This window comes from Lepidochelys kempii, chromosome 26 (assembly GCF_965140285.1).
Source record: "Lepidochelys kempii isolate rLepKem1 chromosome 26, rLepKem1.hap1, whole genome shotgun sequence".
Taxonomy (NCBI): domain Eukaryota; kingdom Metazoa; phylum Chordata; order Testudines; family Cheloniidae; genus Lepidochelys; species Lepidochelys kempii.
Window position 1 is genome coordinate 10330612 of NC_136405.1, and position 20148 is coordinate 10350759.

Genomic DNA, 20148 nt, shown 5'->3' on the forward strand with positions numbered 1-20148 from the left:
AGAACCCCTGTTTCAAACCCAAAGAACTTGCTTTGAGCCTGCCATTTGCTTGACTTCGACGAATCTTTATTACTAGAAAAGCTGTATGAACCTAGAGCTTCCATGCCCAACCAGAAGAGAAGAAGTTCTTGAACTGCCTCCTGTTGGACACATGATCACATAAGTCTTTTCTGTCCTGAAAATCTGATTCCTAAATGTCTTGCATTTACTGTGTAAAGTGGTGCCATCTCTAACCATCTAGAATTCGGTTTCTGAATGAAAGGTTTAGTTTATCGTAGAGATAGGTCCCAACTAATTCCTGGATCCAACCACCCCCAATTTGTCAAAGGCAGGTTAAAAGTTTGAATCATGCCGATGGCCTAACTACGTAGAAATGGACCAAACCAGAACCGAAGATCAAAATATCCCCTTTCCCACCTACCTCCCAAACAGAAGTGTTGAGATTCTCGACACAATCTGTGTTTACTGTGTGTGTGCTTATTGGAGACGGGCCACAAATCAGAAGACAGATCTGAATGCTTCTCAGAATTTAGGGCTTTTCAGGAGCCAGGCCCCAAATTTTACAACTCAGATCTGCATGGAATCATCGGACTGGAAGGGACCACGAGTGGCCATCCAGGCCCCTGCACTCATTGCGTCTATCGATCGATCTTAAGGTTTTATACGGCACCCATCATCACAGCAGCTGAGCCTCTTTTTAGGCACGATCTGAACTCGGATACTCAACCCAACTGCCCTGGAAGTTTGGCCAAGTTCAGATGCAGATCCAGGTCTAGATATTATTTGTATTGCAAGAGCACCTGTAGGCCCTAATAATGGATCACTGTGCTGGGCGCTGTACAAAAAGTCTGTCCTTGTCCCTACAGAGCTTACAGTTCAAATACAAACTGCACAGCTCAGTTCATCTCTAACATGTACAGGAAAATGGACTATTTCACAAGAGGCAAATCAAACCTTGAAGGGGGAGGAAGGGAGGGGAACAGATGATGCTCTCAGACACTCAGAGAGAAATAATTTGCCATATTTGGAAATGAACATACCCCACCTACTGCTATATAGGTTGAGAGAGTCAGCTTGGCAGCTGCTATCGAGACCTGCACTTCCCCCAAAAAACAACCTGCAACTCTCTAGCAGAAAGGTGAGTGATTACCAACATCCGGCACAGATTTTTATCACTTATTTTCATTCGTGTTTGCATAGGATTTTGCCATTTACATTTGTTGTTTAATAACTTCTCACTCCGTCCTGTATTGTGAATTGCAGAGCTATGTAACCATCATTTGTTTTCAGTTACTCCAAAGTGACCTGGATAAAAGGGACTGCTGATGGATCTGCAATAATTCACGACCCAAAGACTGATCTCGAAGCAAAGAGGAATTGCATTGATGTAACAAGGACAAGAATTCACTTCAAGTTCTCTTATCTGGATGATTATTAGACATGCTGTCAGATAAGTTACCTGATATCTGCACGGTGAGATCCTAAAAGAACTGTCTGTTTCTTCCAGCCCAAGCAATGTTTATTGCTCTGGGATATGAAAACTATCATAGATAATGTTTTTAATGGGTATAGTTGCATGTTGGACCCTAAATGACCTTTCCATTGAGTTTCCAAACCTTGTATCTATAGATTCTTTTCCTGGAAAGGAAGAGAGTTCTATTCATCTGCTAGTTTAGATAGAAGCAAATCTAGCAGTATGTAGTACCATATTGACGGGGAAAACCACAAAGCACCTACCAAAAAAGAAAAAAATCTATCTGGTGGGTTTCGTTGCTGAATTTAGCCTCACAGGGGGGGGAAAAATGTATCACAGTCACAAGCTTGCTCATGCTTGTGGTCTCTTCTTTGGGCTGAATGGTCCATTTATGGACGAGCTCAATCTTTCTGTTCTAACCCGCTCCTCACTCTATCCTAGTATTCCCACCGCCTCTCAGTCAGAGTTTTGCCGGAGTAAACACGACATGATTTGGCTCTACAGAAATACACCGGCAGCACTGCATTCCCCCCTCAATAATACCACCTTGCCTGTCTCAGGATCCCAAAGTGGCTTACCATCATCCACTGCCACCACGCCCCTGCAAGACAAGAAACAAACATGGAGAAACTAAGGCTCAGGGAGGTTAAATGATGTACCCACGGTCAGAGAAAACCAATGGGAGAGCTGGGGAACAGAACCCAATTCCTCTGCTCGAACCAGAGGTCAGGAAAAAAATAGGAAAGCATAGAAGCATCCACCCATTCCATCTTCTGTGTGTTTCAAGCTAACCTACAGGATACATATACACAATACTCTGTCTGTCCAGGTATTCAAAATGCGCCCATCACCCTGATCTCCACACGGTCGTCTCTTGTTGAGCTTTCCATTCTAGCCTGCCACTCTGGTGAGCAAGATTGGTTGGCAAAAAAAAAAAAAAACCCACCCAAACGTAGACATTTGAGCCAAATGCATGGTTGTGGGTACATAGCTAAGAGGGAGATAGGAGAGGGAGAAAGAGTGTGTAATGGCACACATTTTACTTCCTTTTTCTCTTTTATGTGGAGCCTTCGGAGACAACACTAAGCAGTACATCTGAGTACCCTTAGCTGGGTCCACAGAATTGATTCAATGAGGAGCTTGATTTGACAGCCTTTTTTAAAAAAACGTTACCCACAGATTTCTGCGATGAACAAAACATCCACACACACTTTCCACAGGAAGAAGCTGTAACGTACTGTGGAACAATTTGTCGGGGCTGCAAGCTACGAACCTTGCTCTATGAGCCTAGCTGGAAAGCGGCTACTTGTTACTTTCCACTGAAAGTGAAGCCTTACAAAAAGGCAACATCCTGTGATCATAAAACAGCCTTCCTATTAGCATAGAATGAGTTGGGACCTGACGCAAAGCCCACCCAAGTCAATGGAAGGTCTCCCATTGGATCAGGTCCTGCATGCTCAGAAAACTCCATTTCCACACCGTGAGCATGAACAGTTTCAAAACTTATTATGATGGATCCAATGGATTGAGTTTTAAGCAGATTCCCCCCACCCCCATTGATATCAGTGGGGGGAGGGGAGGAGTTCTGCTTGATATCCAGTGGCACAATATGGGTTGTGGCTATTAGTTATTTCTTACCCCAAAGCAATTCCCAAAACACGGTGGGTTCTGAAGTAAACAGGGTTAGGTGGAGAACAGCAAAGGGTCATTAAAAACTAACATGCACCTGATCCAAAGCCCATTGAAGTCAGTGGGACCAATGTATTCCTGGAGAGCCCTGTTCAATATTCTTAGTTCTCCTTTTGCAGCAGACAAAGAACGCTCTTATGGCAGCCTAGTTCGTTAGGCGTTAATTCCAAAATACTTAGAAGTTAGAAAAGCCCTGAACTCCCTCCTTAAATCTCAATGGGGAAAAGCATCTAAATCGCCGAGGTCATTTTGAAAATAGCAACCATTGTCTTTAACCTATGCCTCAGTTTCCCCATATGTAAAATGGAAATATCGCTCTGGCTACTTACACGAAGGTACCTTTGCCCACAGTCTACTGCACCGTGCAACTGCCGCTCTACCTTTCGTGCTTAAATGGCCCCCACTACTTTCGTTTCCGGGCAGGTCACAACACCCCTGTGGGGCAAGGCAGTGTGACTATCCCCATTCTACAGGGCCCAAAGATGGAAAGTGATTTAAATCAACCCGGAAATCTGTGGCAGAGCAGGGGAATTGAACTCGGGTCCCAAGTTCCAGGCTGGTGCTGTAACCATTCAACCATCTTTCCTCCAGCCAAAAGGAAGTATCTGGCTGCTCTTACACAGCCTCTGGGTAATACTGGAGGCTTGTGATGCGTCAGAATAAAGTCCTTTGAGACTTCTGGTTGAAGAGCACTATCTGCATATGATTATTTGTCACCTAAATGTTGGCAGCTTCCCCTGGTTGTTTTTCCCCATTCTTACCCTGGCAGTCAAACGGCTTGCCCAAACTGCATAATGTCATGGAGTTGACATGCTGGAGAATTTGGATCCAGAGTTGTTCCCCCTCCTCTTCCAAAAACGGTTGGGGAGCATTTGGGACAAGAGGGTTGGTTTTGTCAATTATAAAGTTAGGAACCTTTGCAAAATTCAGGTCTGGATGCAGGCGAGGATTCTGATCCCCTCCAAAGTTTACAGGGTGTTGGGATTGAGGCCGTATCTATAGAAAATAGATTAGGGTGTTAAGAATGACTGTTAATCCAAGGAGGACATTGTGGAAGTGGAGAGGGTTCAGGAAGAGCCGTGAGAGTTATGAAAGGATTGGAAAACATGCCTTATAGTGACCGGCTCAAGGAGCTCAAAATATTTAGTTTAAGAGAAAGTTAAGGGACGTCTCCATCACAGGCTATAAGTACCTGCATGGGCTCTTCAATCTAGCAGACAAAGAGCATAAGAAGATCCAATGGCTGGAAGTAGAAGCTGGACAAACTCAAACTGGAAATCTTTTAAAACAGTGAGATTCAACGGTAAATTATCAAGTTGCCAGCCGCTCTGGAGGATTCGCCATCATCAGTTGCCATTCTCTGAGTCAAGACCGGATGCTTTACTGAAGATATACCATATAGTTCAAACAGGCATTATTTGAGGGCTGTTCTGTGGCCTGTGTTCAGCAGGAGGTCAGATTAGATCATCACAATGGTCCCTTCTGGCTTTATAATCCAAATCTCTTCCCCTTTCAGATCCTCCAGAATGGGAAGGACCCGGATGGTGACCTGCTGGATGGCTATGCTTTTGCTGGTGCTCTGTAGCGATATCACCCTTTGCAGGAGGGGCGGCTCAACAAGTAAGAAAGCAAACCAGAATAAAAGTCCTCCCCCCGTTAATAAGCCCAGCCCGCCATCCAAAAAAGAGCCTGTGAAGATTCCAGGCACGCTCTGTTACACCGGCCAGTTGCTCGACATCAAACTAGAGCCCGAAGATGCCAGATATTACACCGACAACTTCAAAAAGTTCCCCGATTGCGTTTATTACCCTCGGTGCTTCCAGTCTCTAGAGGCGAACGCAACCAAGGACGCGTTGGTTAGCGAGTGCTTTAACGTTACGGTGAGTCTGACTGAAAACAAACTGGGCCTATCCGAAGGAAAGAATGCCACCAGTGCGTACGCCAGGGTCATGTGGCGAGTGATAAGCCACTTGTGTGCAATGGATTTCTGCTGCCAACCATGCAGCCTCGCTCTGTCCATCCACGGTTCCTTTGGTCGGGTAGCAATGCTTTGCCTCATGAGTTTTATTTCTCTTACCGTGCAATGAACTTGCATTGATTTACTGGCAACGAGGGAGTGCCTGTCAGTAACTATTTACCTCTTATGATTTCTGTATGTTAAACTTCCATAATTCTTTTGTTATTTTAACCAAAATCCTTTGTGCGTATAAACTCAAGTGGCATTTATCTATTCTATCAAACTCATGTGCTTTGTTTTACAGTGGGCTAATGTGTGTCCAAATAAAAGGACCATGCTAATCTTTTAACTCCTTTAACCTAGTCCAGGGAACGATTCTGGATTCTATAGTAATGGACATTCTTATTAATATGTGTTATAATTAACAAGACCAGGTAATATACAGGGTGCGTATGATACAGTTATGTTCTGTGATTAATATTTGTTATTGCAGACTTTTCCTGTGATGAAATAAATGACCCACTGAGAGATGTTGTTAACTCATTAAGAGGTACCGGTTGCCACAGCTGTCAGTAATAATGTCTGGATTATAAATCCCCTTTAGTTTATCAATCAGGTCAAGTGCGATAACCATAAAAGAAATCCCATACGTAATGAGGTAAAAATGAGATACTGAAAACAACACAGAGTGAAATAACTGTGAGAAAGTAACTTTTCCCTCCCCACAAAGATTTCTTAGTCTCACATCCTATAAAAGGAAAGAGTTTTGGGGGGCTAAATTGGGAATGAATACTGCCAGCATTCCACTAAGTACGGAAGATGCGACTAAACTACCTTTTCTTCATCATGTAGAGGGGTGGTAAAGTATGTTTTCTTTCTGTATCCTGGATATTGCTGTATTAATCTTTGATTAAATCATTCCATTTGAGCCGGTTATTCCACTATTTTGCATTGTTACTAAATTCCAACACGCAACCGTATTCAAGTGAAGGAAGCCATGAGCTGGTTGCAGACACAGTCTTCTCCTCTTCAGTTTGTGTAACGCCAACAGACCCCGGTCGTCGTCGGGCAGGATCGAACCGGGAACCCCTGGAGCTTAGTGCACGCGCCTCTACTGCATGAGCTAAGAGCCAACTGACTGCCAGCTAAGGGTGAAGAGCAGACTCATTTTCTCTCTCTTTACGTGGTCTCGGTGTCACTAGATGGGACAGACCACCACACCCAGGAGGGTTACATTTGCACAATTGAATGATCAAGCTATGCGATAGACAGTGATCTGTGTGCCCTAGCACTCCCCCATTTCTTGGCTTTGCCCTTCCTAATCAGCATATTTGAGACTCATGGGAAACTCAGTTGTGGTAATGATATTAAATACTTGGGAGCAGCAAAGCGTATTTGGAAGGGCATTATGCACTATAAGAAAGGCACGGTATAAGGAAACCTACTGAGCAACCAAACTTCCTCCCACACATTGAGTCTCAACCGACAGGTGCGAGGGAGTGGATGGGGTGGTAAATGTTGCACCAAATCCAGTGATCCTGCTTTACAGAGGTTCTTAGAAGTTAAAAAGAAAGGCTGGTCTTTTGGATTAACTATAACGAAGGCTAAGATTTTGTCATGGTTATTTGTAGTAAAAGGCACAGACAGGTCATGGGCAACAAAAATAAATTCACGGAAGCCATGACTTGTCTGTGACTTTTGCTGTAGCAAAAGCCTGCAGCAGCTGGAAACTTCTGAGGGGCCCCCTCCACCCACGGAGGCTGGGAGCTGCAGGGTGATCATATTTCCCAGTGAGACAATAGGACACCCCCAGCCGCTCGCCCGAGGTGTCCCCCTGTCTTCGCATGAGGCTGTCGCCTGTCGCGGGAACCTTGCAGGGGGGCCCCCTGTCTCCTGTCGCTGCTGTTGCCCGTCAGTGGAACCCTGCCATGGCCCCCTGGCTCCAGCATCCTGCAGCCCCTGGGGCTGAAGCAGAGAATGTCACAGAGCTCTCTGGAAGTGGCAGATTCCATGACCTCCATAAACGTAGCCTTAACTACAACTTAGAGACTGTAAGCTATTCAGGACAGGGACTGTCTCCCACTGTCTGTAAGCCTGTAACACAAAGGGGCCTCTTTCTCAACAGTTTATCAAGCAATTGTGTCCTATTCCAATAGTCCTTATGAAGGATATAATCATCTCACTCCCCTCCGATATGGAGGAATTCACATTTTGCATGGTCATAATGTCACCCCGCTCATGCATATTTGAAAGTGGAGCTGCTTAGAAATGGATAGATCATCATGCACTTGGCTGCAGAGTCAGTAAATGCTTTAGTGGTAGGCAGTCTATTTCTTTGAGTGTAAATGATTCTAAATGAATGTTTAATGGGAAGATAATGAGTGGGGCACAATGCTTTGTGCTTAGTTTGAAATGAAGGATTAATGTGCCCATTTAGAGAGCTATGCGCTTCTCACATTAATGAGGTTACATCACAGCTGACTCTGGCATATTACAAGGGAGGAGAGGATGCTGTCAGCTAATTACATTTTGCTACATCGCATCACTCCAACAGACTGTTATCTGCGGCAGAAACAACTCTGACCCTGGAATCAGCGGCACCCAAACTGTCTCTGCAATTGCATCATTATTATCCAAATTAAGAGCAGAGTGAGATCTTGGACCAGATCCTCAGCTGGTGTAAATCAGCAAAGCTCCATTGCTGATTTAGGTTTATGGGGGAGGGGGGGCGGCAGAAAACCCACGATTTTCTACCAAACATTTTTAAAAATAAGAACGACAGGTGAGTGACTATTCAACTAAAAACAAAAATTGGTCCAAAAAAAAAAAATGCATTGGGTATTTTGTATTATAACCCCCCTCCAATTTAAAAAAAAAAAAAAAAACCCTCAGTAAAACTGCAAGCAAAACAGATTTAATTTTCATTACAGTTTTCCATGGGGGTCAAAAATCCTCCTGTCGCTATTTCAAAAGCTCCATACGTAACAAAACTTGACACATGAACCCCATTGCAGAAGAAATAGTCCGAGACCATAAAAAAAAAAGAAGAGCTAAAAGCCAGGCTCCAAGAGCAATCTGTAAGCAAAACTGGAGAGTACAAAGCGTCCCTCCAGCTAGAACATAGCCTTAGTCATTCAATTACAGAAAGAACACTGGCTTAAAGCGTATAGCATTAGCCTCTCCCACTGGACACACTCCTCTGGCCTGACGTTCCTTCTCAAAAAGGCACAGGCACAGCTTGATTTAACTTGGAGACCATCACTGAACTGCGTTTCTACGTGCTGCCGTGATGGGTAAGGCTTAAGACTGTGTTAGCGAGGAGGTTGCCAATCAGCACTGCACCCCAAGCAGAAGGCTCACACTCATTAAATCCTGCTGGACTTGGTTTTCTGGGCATTAGAAAGCTTTTTCTGAAGTAATGAAAATTCACAGCAGGACCATAGTGTTAGAAGCCGGATGGTCAAGCGGCTAGGCCATTAGCCTGGGACCTGGAAGGCCTAGGCTCCGTTCTGTGGTCTGTCATAGACCTGGGTAAATCACAGTCTCTCTGTGCCTCGGTTCCCCATCTGTAAAATGGGAACAATAACCTGGCCCTACCTCACAAGGGTGCGGTGAGAATAAATACAAAAAAAAGATTACGAGGTGCTCAAATAATGGGGGCCATGCAAGTACCATAGATTGGTGGGTGAGGAGCAGTGCACAGAGAGCACATTAGATGGTAGCAGATTTCGCTTCTCCCATTGCCTCCGAGGCTGCCTGTATTGACGGACCACAATCCTCCATGAGGCTGGGGATTAAAACAGCAAGCCAAGACATCTGAACTCCAGATATGTTCGTAGATTCCTATATTATATCTGACTCTGTGCAGCAACCCAATTGCTTAGACTGTAAGCTCCTTGGGGCAGGGACTGCTTTCTGTTCTGTGTTTGCGTATCACCTAGCTCGGTGGGGCCTTGGTCTATTGTTTCGTTTCCTCGGTGTCACAGCAAGAATGGTAATAAATAGGAAGGAACATAAAGCCATCGCTGTGGTACCTGTATCTCTGAGCTGCATTAATGCAAGAACTATGCTTTCATAGATTGACAAATCAGGTTCTACGTATCTCATTGATTTTTTTTATACTAAGGCCACTTTACACCCACTTTACATTTGCAGAAAAGCGTATGGGTAAATTATACCGACTTTAAAAGGTCCCTTTACACAGCCAGATCCGTATAAAGTGGCCTGCATGTAAATGAGAAAGAATCAGGTTCATGACAGATAAGAAAAACCCCAACATAGCTCCCCCAGCATGAGGAAAATGAAGATGATAATGCTCAGAGCAGAGCCAATAAGCAACAGTTATCCCCTTTGTTCCCCAATTTTCAGAAACAAAGAGGCCATACAAATCACAACAAAAAGAGGGCAATGGAACAAGATAGCAGCCTACAAATATCTGATGGGTATAAACACCTGGGAAGGAAGGGGACTGTTACTGTGTGATATGGGGATATAGGTAGGAGAAAATGGATTAAGTTTAGGCTGAGCATCAAGAAGCAGCTTCCTAACAGCGAGAAATGCAAGGCTGAAGACTTTGGTTTCCCCAGGGATGTGGGACTCAGCATAAGTTATTTGAAAACCCAAAACTTCAACACATAAAAACTGCAGAGATGCACGTGCTGTCCAGGATAACATGACACGGAGCTGGAAATTCAAAAGATGTGCTCTCAGATGCAATTCAGCCCTGAGGTCCAGCACAGGGGTGCAGGCTTTGTGCTGGGCATCTGCATATGGATGAATTTCACCCTTAGTACATGAAGTCAGTGACCCCTACACACCAATCCACTACCCTTTTGTAAAAGGTGTCTCAGCCCCTGCAGTTAAGAATGGAACAAACAGCACCATCTACTGGCTAAAGCATACAAATTATCTCCCTCCAAAGCATTTGCCTCTGGCTGGATCCACATAATCTTTAAAGTGGCTTCGATAACCATACTTTCCAAAGCGTCTGTTATTGGAGGTGAGAACTGCTGCTTGATATGAAGAAACTTAGCAACACGTTTCCGAATGTTTAATTGCCAATGTCGTTTCACAACCCATTGCTAGAAAAAAGTAACACACTCCAGGTTGCTTAAAAAAGAAAATCCTACCTATACCCTGTTGATATGGAATAGCAATTTCATAGCTAGGGTTACCAGACAGCAAGTGTGAAAAATCGGTATGGGGGGGGGGGGAAGGTAACAGGAGCCTATATAAGAAAAAAAGACCAAAAATCGGGATTGTCCCAATAAAATTGGGACATCTGGTCACCCTATTCATAGCAGCTTAATGTCCCTAATTGCTTGACTGAAGAAGATTAGTACAAAACAGAACTGTTTTTAATTGGAATCGTTACAGTTCGGTTTATTGATCCAACAACACTAACCCTAGTGGATGAAAAGGATGAATGGGTTTGGTTTGCCTTAATACATTGATCCATTGTGTTTGAGGGATAGGAGCCTCAACCAAAATGAAAGAATTCCTTCAATGATAACAATTGTTATGGGCCCTGTGGAGCCATTGCAGCTTATTAGGTCATTAACCGATAAAATATTTAGCGATTGAAACCAATGAATATTGTGCTCATGTCAAGCCATTTGAATGTTGATGCCAAAAATATTATTTTCTTTTTGAAGCTACTCCAAAATTTAAGAAATGTAATCTACAGATAATAAATACTAATAAAAAAACAGTTAAATCTAGGCAGGACAAGGCAGTAGGACAATATGCTCATGGGAACAGTCCTGCACTGTCATGGGAGAATGGACTGGCTCCCCTAGGAATTGATTGCTCTCACTGTGATTCTGCCTGCAGTTTCATGCACCAGGTTCTGGGTGATAACATGAGAGGACTACACTTCTATAAGTAAAATGGCTCTTTATTAAGAAAACTGTCTATCGGGATGCTGCAACTGCAGTCAGCATTCCAGCCAAGTACACACAGACTGACTTTCTGGTGCCCTCTCCAGAGTTCTCCCCTCCGCAACCTGTGCTCTTCCCTCCAAGTTCCATGCAGGTTGCTACAACTGCAAGCAGAGAAATTCAAATTTCAGTTTCATGTTCCGTATTTAACAGGATGGGACAAATTCACTCAAGTCAATGGAGTTACATACAGGAGAAGTGGGTTAGTTGTGCCTGCATAATGCAGCAGTTTCAGAACAGCATGTGATTTTAGCCCCCCGATTTAGCCAGATGCCCAAAGATGTGCCTAATTCTAAGCATGTGAGTAGCCCCATTGACTTTACACGTTTACTTTAAACCATATGCTTACACATCTTACTAACTCAGGCCACATATACTGCAATACCATAAGAGCAACAGAGCTCTGCTTTGGCATGCATCAGCAGCCAGTGACCTTAATGCAAGGATGGAAACAGAGAAAGCATTCTAAAGTTGTGGTCACGCCCGCTGACATGGTAGATAACGAAAGAGGTAAAGAAAGATTATAAAGGGGCTGATCAAAAGTCCAGCCAAGTCTCAGAAAGATTCCCATTGGTTTCATTGGCTTTTGGATCAGGCCCTAAAGAACAAAACTGTGTTTGGGTTCTGAACATAAAAAAGCAAGACCAGAACGGTTTTGCAAAACTAAAACCCTGTCTCCTCGGCCCACCTCATCGTGGTGCTTTCAGTTAGAATATTCCTTTAAAAGTACTTTAATAATAATAATAAACAATAACAATAATAAAAAGCTTTCTGGGTACACTGAAAAGGCTATATTTTATGTGGGCAAGTTGATGGATGTCGGTCCCTGCAGGGTTATTGGGGTAGGTCAGGAGGTTTCTGACGTTTTATGGTTCAGACCATTAATTAATGTTATTGCATTGCTGACTGTGGATTTTAAGTTCTTTGTGGGGGTTTGATTAAATAACATGAAGTGCTTCAAGTTTGGGATCAGCCCAAAATAAATCCCAGCGTATAATTACAGTAATCATCTATTCACGTTTCATGAGAAACTGAGCTGAAAGTGCTTGAACTGTCTTTGCTCTTGCTTAGACCACTGGAAACCAGAGTGACTCCCACCTACATCAGTGGGCGAGAGTTGTACAGCTGTTTCAATACAGGATTGAACCCACAGCTGCAGAATTTCACATAGAGCTAAATAGTAGTAAAACGAATATATTATAGCAGTATACAGCAACATTAAGTATACACATCATATATTAGTCTAGGTTAGTGATTTTCAACCTTTTTTTCATTTGTGGACCCCTAGAAAATTTTTGAATGGAGGTGTGAACCCCGTTGGAAATCTTAGACATAGTCTGCAGATCCCAGGGGTCCATAGGCCCCAAATTGAAAACCACTGGTTTAGGTTATACATGCATACACATCCCCACCCCTTGTTTCTCCCCTCAAAGAAAAATCTCTAATAAAACACATGTTCCTTCTACTTGAAGATTTAATCCTGGGAACACTACCAGGTGCAGAGCTTGTTAATTCCGTGTAAATCAGTAAGAGCATGCCAGTGGTGATTGTTATGGCCCTGATCCTGAAAAGCAATTAAGCAAATACTTAACTTTAAGCACATGAGAAGTGCATTGACTTCAATGGGCCTGCTCCTATGATTGAATCAAAGAACTTGCTTAAATGTGCTGCTGGACGAGAGGCTATACTCGGTTTTAAGTGTATGTGGGATCATCCCTTCTCTCCTTCCTCTGCATGGGGTGTGAGTCACTTGCTAAGTACATCTGGGTCTCTCTCACCCAATCAATTCCCTACCATTGCAGGGACCTCAGCTTGGGCCCTCCCATTCTCTGCCTGTGGCACACAACAGTTAAATCCAGAGGTGGGCCAACCACGGCCTGCTGGTCGGATCCGGCCCAAGAGCCATGTTAAGCCAGCCCGCCAGCTCCGCTAGGAAGCGGGGTCTGCGGCTCGGCCCCACACCGGCATTCCAGACAAGGTGCTGGGTCGGGGGCCGTTCTGGCGCTCCAGCCAGGGAGCAGGGTCGGGGCCGCACCACACGGCTTCCAAAAGCTGCGGCATGGCCCTGCTCCAGTACTCTAGCTGGGGTGCAGGGTCAGGGCCACTCCATGTGGCTCCCAGAACCCACGGCATGGCCCCACTTCAGTTCCTTTGCCCTCTAATGGCCCCCTCCGGTGCTCCGATGGGAGCTGCAGGGGCGGTGCCTGCGGATGGGGCAGCGTGCAGAGCCGCCTGGCTGCGCCTCCGTGTAGGAGCTGGAGAAGGGACATGCTGCTGCTTCCAGGAGCCACTTGAGGTAAGCGCCGCTCAGAACCTGCGCCCCTGAGGCTCTCCCCTGCCCCAGCCCTGATCCCCCTCCCGCCCTCCGAACCCCTAGGTCCCCAGCCCAGAGCCCCCTCCTACACCGCACACTCGTCATCCCCAGCTCCAGCCCAGAGCCCTCACCCCCACCCCCATTTTGTGAGCATTCATGGCCTGCCATACAATTTCTATTCCCTGATGTGGCCCTCAGGCCAAAAAGTTTGCCCACCCGTGGTTTAGTCTCTGACATGTTTTAATATTTTAATCTAATACAAGTTATTGGGTTCAATGCAGGGGTAAATGGGTGGTGTTTAGAGGTCTGATGTACAGAACGTCAGACAACATGATCTATTGGTCCCTTAAACCAGGGGATCTCAAAGTGGGGGTCGTGACCCCTCAGGGGGCTGCAAGCTGTCAGCCTCCACCCCCAAAGCCCACCTCACCTCCAGCATTTATAATCGTATTAAATATATATAAAAAAAAGAGGTTTTTAATTTATAAAGTGGGGGGGGGTCACACTCCAAGGTTTGCTCTGTGAATGGGGTCACCAATAGAAAAGTTTGAGAACCACTACTTTAAACTATGAGTCTAGAGAAGTCCATGTTTTGCTTTTGCACCCCTAGGTAGACCCAAGATACATGACATAAAGGGATAATTATATCGTATGAACACAAATGCATCAACACTGGGTATGCAATGCTGTAATACCATCAGATCTCTGAACGACAGGTTTAGACAGGTCAACTCTTTCCAGCGTGAGTGGATGATGACTTGGGTATTTTATTGTGGACTGGGGTGAGAGGCAATCTGGCAAAAGCCGAAACAATTCTGAGCAAGGCAGGCTCCTCTTTTGTTCGTGCCCTTGGATATGCAGGTTTGAGGGTTGTTGTTTTTTTTGCATTTGATTATACATTAGTCTTTATGGCCTGAAGGATTATACATTTGTTTTCCCAGGCCAACAGCAGCAAGGAATAGAATGCAAATGGATTTGGATCCTTCAGCCCTTCCTCAGACAAAAGAAAACCAAAGAGGAAGTAGGTGTTTTATTCTTCCATTGGTTTCAATGGGAGTTTTGCCCGGGACCATAATGGGAACAGAGTACCGTATTTTTCCATATATGTATAACCCACATCCACTCAGGGTGGTGCTCTGTCCCCTTCTAGCGGTGGACAAGTGAGTATAGTGGTTGATAAGCCTGTCACTGCCTTGGCTAGCAGACGTGTTTTAAGAGCCAGAGGTCGCAGGTTCACTCCCCAACATAGGCGTCTGTTTGGTGCTTCCAGGCTATGGGTGAAATTCACCCACCCCGCCGTGCAGCAGGCCAGCACAATGCCCACGCCTCTCTTGAACCCCCCAGACCTTCAGAAAAGGATTTGTGCCTCCCCTATGCACAGGGGTATGTTTTACTCTATCTGTACAGAGGCACAACACAATAATTACATGCCCCATCGTGTGCGCTGCACACCCAGGTACAGTACAGGGTTGGGATCACCTTTTGTGGGTATGGCGTGGTATGTACATTTAAAAGTTTTTCCCTTTAAAATATCCGTGAAGGACCCGGTAGAGTAACTCCTAGTTAGAGATGAAGGATGTTCTTCGGTTAAGACACTGGACCTCAGAAGACCTGGATTCATCTCCTTGCTCTGGAACAGGCTCCCTGTGTCACCTTGAGCAAGTTGCTTAATCTCTCATCTTCCTTCTCTCCCCCACCCCACTTATAAAATGGGGAGAAGGCTGCTTGCCTTTCTTCCATCTTTTGTCTGTCTTGCTTCCACAGATTATCAAAGGCTGTTAGTCCTGAAGACTTTGCAATGTTTATATCCTGCACCCAGCACAACAGGGGCCCCGTCACCACAAATCTAATACATATGGTAACTGTCATAATGATCAAAACAGGGGTGTACAGTTCTCTGGTGCACGGCGGGTCAGTCAGAAAAGAAGTTATTGGTGACAAGGGATATTGCAGTACAGAAGCCAGAAAACACTTCATTGTATAAGTAGCGGGGGAAGAGAGGTAAATCATGTCCAAAAAGCCACTCTTTACAACAATTGCTCTGCTAATGCAAAGTGTAACAGCAATCGAGCCTAGCAGGAAAGGCAAATTACACGTTTAAACAAGAGTTACTGGAAAGATATCGCAGGCTTCCCGGCATTTCCTTCAGCTAGGAGCATAAATAGAAAGCAATGTTCAAACCCCATGGAGAGTTAAGAGGAGTTGGGCTAACCTTGCACAATTTGAGCTTTTTTGGAAAGGGGCTCAAGTTCTAAGTGCTGCCAGGAAGGAATCTCTCTCATCACTCCTTGCACTTACGGGTGTGTATAGTAAAGATAACCACAGAATGGTCGCTCTCTCATCTAAACAGTTCTCGGAGCTGCAGAGGACTCCCCTAAATACTCAGCTTATCCAAGTGCTATTAGGAATTTTAGCAGTTTGGGATCTTTTCCTTCCTCCCCATGTATGAAATCACAGACCTCCTTAAACAACAAACCGTTTGTTAAACACAACAGCTACAGATAAACAGGCTTCCACACAGCTCAAATTCCAGCTTAGTATCCCTTGTTTACCAGGAGCCACGAGCTGGACGTCTATATGTCATAGAGACATCTAGTGGCTGAACAACATTCTTCAGGCAAACAAATCATTGCACTTCCCGTATGATGCTACCACAAGTGTAGTCAGCAGAAGCTCTCAAGCTAGACGCTATTCAGTATAGAGAAGGGGGTGTTGCTAGCAAGATGCTCTTTGTGAGAGCTTCTTGGGCTTGGAGTTTGTTTCCCATTCCCTTTCCAGAGCCTGGCTCCAACCTGCTGGGCATGCCGTAAAAACTACTTTTGCCTCAGGTTTGGGGAGGGAGTGGGCTTTCTGGAAGGAGGTGTCGTCAGGATTGTTAATAGGGAGCATTGGTAAAGAAGCTCGTTCAGCATTTGCTTTGTCTGGGCAGCCTGTGAACTTCACTGAGCGCACACACATAGAGTTACCCAGGAACTTAAGTGTTTGCAGAGACAGGGCCTTAGACAGTAAGCACCACAGGGCAGGAAATTCCCCTTGGGCTGTAAAAGGGATGCCCTCTAGTACAGCACTGTATAATAATCCATTAGAGAGCACCAGTCTGGCTCTTAAATGAACAGGCTCAGTGAGCAGCTGTGCACCTTCTCAAGGACAAACAGCACTGCTCACAGCACTGCAGAACCAGGGCAACGAGGGTAGCATAAATAGCTAGATGGACAAGCCATCCCCCACGAGGCCTGCTATGTGTCTCACTTCTTCTCTTCTTCCTCCACTCCTCCCAATAAGCCTTCAATTTTGCACAAGTCCTCAAGCCACCCCTCCTCCCCCATGCCTGGGAAGGATTGGGGAGTAGGCATTTGCCTTGTTCCTGAAGAGAGGGAGAAGTCAGCACCATTTTCTCTCTCTCTCACCCATTCCCAGCATCCTCCAGGGCATATCCCAGAACAGAATTCCCCACCGTGCCCCCAGAGGTCCCTGTTCGCCAGTTTGGAAATCTGATCACTTCAGAAATGTGAAATGACAAAGCGCATGGACCAGTCAATAAGGCACTGGACTGGGACTCAGGAGACCTGGATTCGAGTCCCAGCTCTGCCAGGAGACCTGCTCTGTCATCTTGGACAAGTTACTGCCATGCTCTGTGCCTCAGTTTCCCCCCCTACCAGTCGCCCTTATTTGGATTGTAATTTCTTCAAGGCACCGACTATCTCTTGCTATGTGTATGTACAGTGCCTAGAACAACAGAGCCCAATCTTGTTTGGGGCCTACAACTACGACCATAATAATATGGTCAACATCAAGGGACCGGAAATCAAAGACACAACCCAGTGGGAATTCTAGGGTGTTGTAGTTGAGGGTCAAGCTATGCTGTAGCTGTGGGTGTTCAGGCACGTTTACGTGAGTGAAACAGAATGTGCTTGCAAGCAAAAGAACATTTTTCTGAGGGCAGCTAGATCCAGGATATGGATGAAAGAAATCCCTGTCAGCGAAAGCGTCATGTGAATGAATCCCAACTCTCGTCCGAATCCTGGCACATCTGAATCCGTAATCAATGGTAAGCATCATTGTAGAAACAGCCCGCCCTGCTTTCAGAAGGCCTGACACATCTCTTCGTTAAGCCATGAGTCACCTTCTCACTGCATTCCCCTCCGCTGCAAAATAACAGCACCACGTTGGGCTGACAAGTGTCACCTCTTGGTTCCCTGTCATTTTCATGAACCATTATTTCAACAGGAGAAAGGCAATCAACAAGTACTAGAAAGCACAGGAGTACTTGTGGCACCTTAGAGACTAACCAATTTATTTGAGCATAAGCTTTCGTGAGCTACAGCTCACTTCATCGGATGCATTACAATCGGACGCAAGTGAGCTGTAGCTCACGAAAGCTTATGCTCAAATAAATTGGTTAGTCTCGAAGGTGCCACAAGTACTCCTTTTCTTTTTGCGAATACAGACTAACACAGCGGCTACTCTGAAACAAGTACTAGAAAGTAACTTACAAAATGCCTGTTAAAACACAGTGAGCAAAGGATTCTACAGGGCATCCACCCCCGGCCTCTTTCTAGCAAACTTTTACCGAAAATAGTCTTTGGGATAAATGCCACCAGACCTGCTCAGATCCATTACTCCTCACTGTAATGATGTTCACTTACAGTACACTAGTCAGCTCTCCGTGTGCGGTACAGCATTAACAGAGCATGGTCCCTCGGAAACAAGGGAGACAAAGCTGGAACTCAAGTTGTGTGGAAGCCCATTTCTCTTTAGTGGCTGCTGTTTTAGAAACACCACTTGTTTAAAACAGACTGCGATTCCATGCCTGACACTCACCTTTCCTTTGCTCTCTCTGCCTTCCCCCCTCATTCTCTCTTCGTGTAGCTCATGAAAGCTTATTCTCAAATAAATTGGTTAGTCTGTATTCGCAAAAAGAAAAGGAGTACTTGTGGCACCTTAGAGACTAACATGGCTGCTACTCTGAAAGGTTCTTATGCGGCCCCTCATCAGTGCAGTAGGAAAGTCTCACAACTTTTAACGTATTCATCCTCACAATAGGTCGGGCAGTTCTAAGACCCTATTTTGCAGAGGGGGACCGGAAAGGCTAAGTGAATTAACCAAGGTCACATAGGGAATTTGTAGGGAGACCTGGGTTCCACTCCCTGCTCTGCAAATCTTAGACTCGTTGCACTAACCACTGGACCATCCTAAAGTGATGGACCCCTTAGGGAGGGTCCGCCTATGCAGCAGCTGGGATGCGTGGCTGCCAGCGAGAGGAGCCAGATACGCACTAGTTCTGCTCAAGCTAGCACCGAAAATTAGCAGGGGAGCCATGGGGCCTCGGGTTAGCCCCCCGAGAGCGTACCCAGCGAGTCAGGCAGGGGTGTATTCAGACAGCTAGTCTGACACACCGCCCAAGCTGCCACATCCCCACTGTTCTTTTTAGACTCTAACCACAAGAATAGGATTACCCAAGCTGGGAATTGCACCTCCCAGCTGCTGCATAGACGTACCCTTAAAATGAGAGCTGGCGCAATGTTGAGGCCTCAGCTGGAGACCAAGGACACTTGTGGGGGGAAGAGGAGTGCCAGGGAATGGCACTTTCATCCAGGGCTGGTCGGAACCCTACATTTCAGTCTGGGGTGTTCACTGATCCCTCAGTGCTTAAGGAGCTTGCCTCGGAAGCTCAGCCCTGGAAGGCACATTCCCTAGTACCACATATGCAATTACCCCAGGTAAAGACGTGTACTTTTCCCTCCACGCCTTTGAGGCGTGACTGTTCCCACTCCTGCCCCCGCTGAAGTCACCAGCAGGAGATATTATTCTGTTCAGAGAAAAAAAAAAAAAAAAAACTCTCTCCAGATCCTGCCCTGTGAGAATTGCTCAGTGTGCCAAACACCCCCCACTAACTCATCAGGATAGTGTAATGCAAGTGACTATCACCAAAGTACTTGATCCCACCTTCATAGAGAACAGGGGAAATGCTGCGATGATTAACACTGCCGATTTATCCACAGGGCTGCCCTCTAAAATAAACAGCAGTTGGTAATGGTAACAGTACAACTACATAGAAACATAAGAATGGCCATACTGGGTCAGACCAAAGGTCCATCCAGCCCAATGCCAGTGCCAGGTGCCCCAGAGGGAATGAACAGAACAGAGAATCATCAAGTGATCCATCCCCTGTCGCCCATTCCCAGCTTCTGGCAAATCTAGTGGGAGGGATTTGTCAGGGTTTTTGTTTTGTTTTATAGTTAGTTTGTTTTTTAAAGCACTCTTTCAATACAGCGTCACATCAGCAGCCGTCAAGCCACAAAGAGGAAAGCAGGAGGAAAATGTCAAAACAGACTGTTTCAAGTAAGTCAGCGAAATCTGAAGAAAAGCTTTTATATTGTTATTATCACCAACAAGTAGTTGTTTAAAATCTGGTCTTTGCAGCTTTTAAGAAAAGCTCAGTGCGTTTCTCTCCCTACCCCCAGCCCCTGACATGATGCAAGATTGTCAGAAGTGGAAAGCAATTTTGGGTCATTCACTTTTGGGTGCCCAAATTGAAACACCTTAAAGGAGCTCAATTTTCAGGGTATGATGCCCATCAGCCCTCTGAAAATCAAGCCCCTTTCAGGTATCTTCAGCTGTACACTCAACATCTTGCGTCAGTTTTTGCTCTTGGCTACACACCACAGCCTGGTAATATTTATTTAGCCTAAAAATCTCTCTGCTGCTTTAGAGTGTAGTGGTAGGCACCCAAGTGACCGGAAGAGGGCAATCCTGGAGTTCCACATGTATTCTC

The 20148-nt window shown here is 45.4% G+C and overlaps 1 protein-coding gene across 1 annotated transcript; it reads left to right on the forward strand.

Annotated features, from left to right (window-relative positions):
• The first annotated feature begins 1821 nt into the window (after nt 1–1821).
• PRND (prion like protein doppel) lies at nt 1822–6048 on the forward strand. The gene has a single exon (XM_078850648.1). The coding sequence runs from the start codon at nt 4636–4638 to the stop codon at nt 5248–5250; it is 615 nt and encodes a 204-aa protein (XP_078706774.1). The 5' UTR covers nt 1822–4635; the 3' UTR covers nt 5251–6048.
• Nucleotides 6049–20148: the final 14100 nt, after the last annotated feature.